Source organism: Neodiprion fabricii, chromosome 3 (assembly GCF_021155785.1).
Source record: "Neodiprion fabricii isolate iyNeoFabr1 chromosome 3, iyNeoFabr1.1, whole genome shotgun sequence".
Classification (NCBI taxonomy): domain Eukaryota; kingdom Metazoa; phylum Arthropoda; class Insecta; order Hymenoptera; family Diprionidae; genus Neodiprion; species Neodiprion fabricii.
This window is the reverse complement of record NC_060241.1, coordinates 15,966,542-15,972,541: the sequence shown is the minus strand read 5'-3', so window position 1 is coordinate 15,972,541 and position 6,000 is coordinate 15,966,542. Positions and strand designations below refer to the sequence as shown.

Below are 6,000 nucleotides of genomic sequence, written 5' to 3'. Positions count from 1 at the left end.
TTTCGCTGAAAAATCGAGGATGTTTGTTCGATCATTTTATTCTTCAACGGATTATTCACAGATTGTTCGAGGTTAGATTTTGGGTGATATTCATTGCCAAGTCAAATCTTCGTCATCTGTAAATTACAAAAATTACACTTATCGGATTTTTTTATTAACTGACGAACTCCAGAAATAATCTGCCTCAGAAGATTCGCACTTTATTTATTTATGATTTAAATAAGCTACTGTTCACCAAAATCAGATAAACTATGTGGATTTTTTATTAGAGAGATGCTATAATAATCTGATTTCTATAACCCTGCCGTTAAGGGTTTTTTTTTAAAGGTTTTTTGGGTATTCCTTTTTTTTTTTTAGATAAAACATTGAATTAAATTTCTCATGATCTTAACACTATATTTATTGATACTTAAACAAACTCTGTCAGCTTGTTGGAGACGAAATATTGAAGGTAACCTAATGTATACTGCGCGATAAGAAAGTATGTGGATAGAACGTAGACACGATATCTCAAAAAGCACTGGACTGATCCTGCTCAAAGTTTTACAGCATATTTATTATATCTGAACCTATTACGTGTACTTATCTTAGTAATTGCTTTGGTAGTAAAATTTAATTTCTACGGTCAGAATGTAACAGAATCCTCTTCGAGCCTGAACTTTTCACGTCATGTTGTCCAGTACGTGAAACAAAAAAAAATTTTAAAAAAAGTTGTTTTCGGACTCGACACACTTTTACAATTAGTAAAAACGTCGGAAGTTCAAATGCTAATTTCATCTAGGTAGTTTCTATATTCAGTACGTTTTCCATCGTTTTGGCAAATTTTAACATGTATTCAATTTATAACTCACAGATTTTATTGCAGACGTAATACATTCTAGTTGTTGCGGAAACTACGGATCAGAATAACATGTGTAACAAATTTCACCAATTGGTACCAATTGTTTCGAAATTATCGGGTAAAATGTCGAGAAACGTCATTTTGAGTAAGATAAGTACAAAGTCAAATAATTCTACACCATTTTATCCCTAACCGATCAGCTAATAACTATTATTTTTCTTCAAAAAATAACAGTTTGTTTGTTGTTCTTTTTTTGCTTTACTCATCTTTGATTTTACTTTATCGTTGTCGCAGTCGGTTCCGCAGTTTTTGTTACACAGATTTCATTTTCCTTGATGGCTTTTCACTTTTCGTTGTTATAAGCTTTCTTAATTTCTCAACTATTGACTTATAGTTTTAGAAGAAAATTCAACGAGACTACATTGGGTAAAAAAGAAATTTATGTCGTGTAATTGGATTGACAGGTCAAAGAATAAATTGAAACGAAGATTACGAGGTATTAATTCGATGTTGTTACTTTGACATCTTTTCGTAGGAACGAGAGCGAGAGTTGGCTAAGATGAAAATCATCAACGTGGCAACACAGGTCAAGACTTTACCTACAGGTTTACGAAATTAGTCAAATTATAATTGTTTGAATTAGGCGGGCTTATTCAAATGCTACACTCCTTTCTTATTTGCTTTCAACAGTAGGCGCGCTATCTAAACTAGTAATTTGTAAGCGATTCGAAGAAATATTTCAATTACATTTGCAAATTGTAATTTGTTCGAAATAATACTTCAATCGCATTTGTATATTGTAATTGATTGGCAAAAATATTTCAATTATATTTCTAATTTGTAATTGATTCTGAAGAACATTTCGATACCATTTTTAATTTGTAATTGATTGGAAATAAAGGTGTCAATTTATTTTTCAATTTGTCACTGATCTATCTTTCAACTATAAATTTAATTTTTAATCAATCGATTGGGAATTCGCCCAACACTGATTACAAGTACGAAAGGTGGGCGAAGGAGTCAGATATCGCCCTTCGCGCATGCGTGTGACACACGCTATTTTATTCAAAACTAATGAAGAAAGGAAGGAAGAATCGAGGTTAAGTAACTTACGCTCATTCTCAATGACAGAGTGCGTGAAATTGAGTTGTTTGAAAGGACGCATGCGTCAAAAGAAACCCTAGTATGTAAAATATAGAATTTCAACTTTGCGCATGCGCCAACATTGTTTTGCTGGGGTGTCCAAAGATGGGGCTTTTTACACAGGCTCCACAGACTTTATTAGATACGATCTTTCACCTCAACTTACTTTTGTTCGATACGTAAGTTTTCTAACTTCTATTTGCTCGTATCAACGTATTTGTTATGCATTTTTACCACATGTCTGGTGAATACAAGAAAAAAAAAAAAAAAAACCCAATCACCCAACAGTTTGTTACCAGAGGCGCGTTTTTCCATCTCTATATTGCCCGTAACGTATTGTTTCAGTAGTAATAGTTTCCTGCTGGAACGTTTAACCGTAAAAATAATGGGAAGGTTCGAGAGTGGAGGTTAGCGAATTTACTGGTTCGAAATATCCAATCAATACACGTTACCATGGGGAGATTTTATGTTCCGCGACGAAGACAACGCGCGAATATATTCAAAATTAACTATGCGACCGTAATTTGGTGTGCTGCAGTTTTACAACTCTCAATAACCTAATTATTATATGTTAATTCAGTGCTAACGGTCTGTATCGGAGGCATCGTAACATCGCTTCGTTATTATCGAAGCGTAATATTATACAGATTGGATTATTCATCATCGTCTGTCGCGGTAATATTCCCGTGTAATCGTCAAATGTCATAATCACGAACTTACACATGTACTGTCGGGCGAATTAATAATAAGCGTTATACGGATCAACCCTCCCCCCCCCCCCCTCCCCTCCTGCCCTTTGCCTAAACCCGAACCCTCTAGTGTGCAATTTGATCAAAATCATCGTCTGCTACAGGGTACATGTATAGTTATACGGATGGCTAACTTTTAACCAGCTTTTTAGGACAAATATTTCAATCTGATCGCAATCTGGATAGATTCTAGGCCTATAAATTCTTACCGATTACAAGAAGTTCGTTGATCGATCTTATCAACCTTTTCGAACTGTATCTTTGATTTCGAATTTTTAAAACTTCATATCATCGTAAGAAGTATGAGCTTGTATGTTTTTTTTGTGTGAAAAGGTCCGCTCTTTCCCGATGTGAAATTCATGTTGAGGTAGACCCTCAGTAAGTGCCAAGAAATACCTTGGTTCTATATTCTCGATTCTTTACATGCGATGGACCGAAAAATCAATTGTATTCGTGCTTTGTGTACAGAATTAGACATTTTTATTCAAGTTTTGAAATTTTTATACCGGTATGGCATGGAAATGGGATCAGAATTGAATCGGTATAAATATTTCAGGGGTCTCGAATTTGCCGAATATACATATTCTTATAACCATAGAATATTTATGCCGATTCAAGTATTATTCCACTTTCGTTCCATTATAGAAATTTTAGAACATATTTCGAAATGTCTAATTTTTTGACACAAAAAATGAAAACAAGTTATCTTTTGGTCCTTCGCGTTATACACAGGATTGAAAATGTAGAAAACCGTATTTTTTTATCGCACTCCCTGAGGATCTCCCTTAATATGGATTCCATATTCAGCAATATCTGACGTTTTTGCAGAAAAAACACACTTGATCATATTTTTTTCCCAGTGACGAGAACTACCAGAAATTTTCAGACAAAGGTTCGATTCGAAAAGGTGGCAATATTGATCAACGTCTTCTCTTTAAACCGTCAAACTTAAGGTTGACTTGCACTTGAATTGGAGTCAAATCGAAGGGTTTATCAACGCAGGTTGAAAGTTGGTGGCTCGATGATAAATATTTCAAGTAAACGGACGAATGGTTCCTTGCAGTAATTTGTTTCACTTCATTCTCCATATTCCTCCCATTCTTTTTTCCCTATCGGTAGATATACTTTTTTCAGCCAATGAAATATCAGCGAAAGACGTCAATAAGTAATGAGATTCGAAGTCGGGAGAGACCAGGCGAATCCCACGGGGAGGAAGTATAAATTGAAACGGTGTATGAGGTTAATCCAGGACGCGTAACTTCGAGATTCCATGATGTATAAGATCTTTATATTCTTCAAGGTTATAATGTACTTCAAGGTTCATTAAATACTTGTGAACTCTCGGGATGAAGAATTAATTCGCGCGGAAAAAATTGGAGAATACACTTTAACCTTGGATGGAAACTCGAAGCATTATAAACCGAGCTTCAAGCATAAAGAGTGAAAAGAGATCAAAGAACATCTGAAAAGAAATTTTCGACGAAAGAAGTGCGTGCAAAAATAAAGTGAAAAAAAAAAAAAATCACAAAACAATTGGCATAATTTGAACGAAAAAGAATAAGTAATAAAAAAAAAGAAAAAATAACGTTTAAATTATACTCAGAGAATATAATACCAAGTAACAGAAAAGAATTAATTTGTGAAAGTTTGGATCTGATTTGAAACCTTGTCGAATATTCGACAAATGCAAACGGTATGTTCGCATAAACGCGACCCCTTTCTTTATTCCGTAGAACTTTTCCCCCCCCACCAATATCACGACAATATGTAATTCACCGGTGAAATCGAGACGACCCGCGAATAATAATACGTCATGTTATTGCGCAATGATAATTAAGTAAGTTGAAATTGTGCTTGCGAAGGTGTTGACTCGAATAGGACGAAGGATGTCGAGCGGCGAGAAGGCTTCGCCAAGTCTGACCATCGACCGAGCCGCCTTTCTTCTCCTCAGAGTCAAGAAGGCGTTCAAAAAGAAGAAACAGCAGCGCAAGGAAAAGAGGTAATGTTGAAAAAATTTCATTCAACCGCACGTCGTTATATCAGAGTATTTTCTCTCGGGAAACACAGCTATACGATAGACTTGTTCGGTTTACTTCGACCGAGGAGTTGATCACCTATCAAACCTGGCGTGCACTAATCGTGAAATCTGATAAAGTCATCCGAAGTCTCCGAATTCATTGAAATCCAACGAATCGCCGTAAAATTTGAGAGAAATCTCGCGAAGTCGTCTGAAATCTGCGATATCTTTGAAGTTGCATAAAATTTCTGATATTCGATGACATCTGTCGAAATCACCCTCAATCCGTGAAAATCATCTCAGATCTTTTGAAACCTGTTGAAATCCTTTGGAATCCTGTGAAATTCGGTGTAATCACCTGAAATCTGTTGCACGCAAAAAACGGCGAGTGGTTAACTCCTCGGTTCAAATTAACAAACAGATCCTTAACTTGACTTGCTTGGCTGCGTTTCCTTTGAGGGATTTCTCTGTTTCTTGTTTTCAATTGTGCAGAACTGATTTGTTAAGCTTTTTTGATCCAGTTCTTTCGACGCATAGTATTTTCACAACATTTCGTGATAGAATGCATCATTTCGCGCCTGTACCCAGTTAGTTTAATAGGGAAATTTTCATGTCAAGGAAACGTAAGACGTTTTCATATTACATAAAAACGAACGAGATTCGCATAGAAGGTTTACACGGTATATTTGTTTTCGATTACTTCCGCATTTGCTTCCCGTTTCAGAGATTCTGAAGTATATTTGTATCACAGCCTGCTATAAAAGTACAGATCACACCGTGGATCGCAGTTGCTTGCAGGAAAGAGGATGCGATATACTGCAATTTAGTACGTAATAAGTTTCATATTGCGAGCTTTGAACTTTCCCGAGTGATGAATAATGGTAGTGAATACTCGGCAGCAAACTAGTCGCAAGTCTAACCCAACGGGATCGAGAACTGACAATTTCAACTCTGCCGTCGCAGGGTCAACATATATTTCTGTAAAGCTCTGTGAACTCGCTGGTATTTCATAAAAGTGTCTGAAACTTTGAAAAGAAATTTTCGATAACGTTAAACAAGGAGTAATCGTTATTGAAGAAAATAAGAAAAAACATCTCCTTGCTATTCAATGGAACAAGTAACTCACCATGAATATTGATTTCCGCAGCTCCGCAGCGAAAGAAAAAATTTCCGAGAAACAAGCTGATCATTTTAAGCGCCAATACGACAAGACTGAATTTTATTTCATTCCCTTGAATTTATATTTCGCG

At 35.8% G+C, this 6,000-nt stretch overlaps 1 protein-coding gene across 1 annotated transcript in view; it reads left to right on the top strand.

The window, feature by feature from the left end:
• Positions 1–4,365: 4,365 nt before the first annotated feature.
• Positions 4,366–6,000, top strand: part of LOC124177255 — a 247,152-nt gene continuing 245,517 nt past the window's right edge. Inside the window, exons 1-2 of the mRNA XM_046559419.1 lie at positions 4,366–4,426; positions 4,596–4,732. Coding sequence (XP_046415375.1) covers positions 4,418–4,426; positions 4,596–4,732 — 146 coding nt within the window. The 5' untranslated portion in view covers positions 4,366–4,417. The remainder of the gene's footprint in view (positions 4,427–4,595; positions 4,733–6,000) is intronic.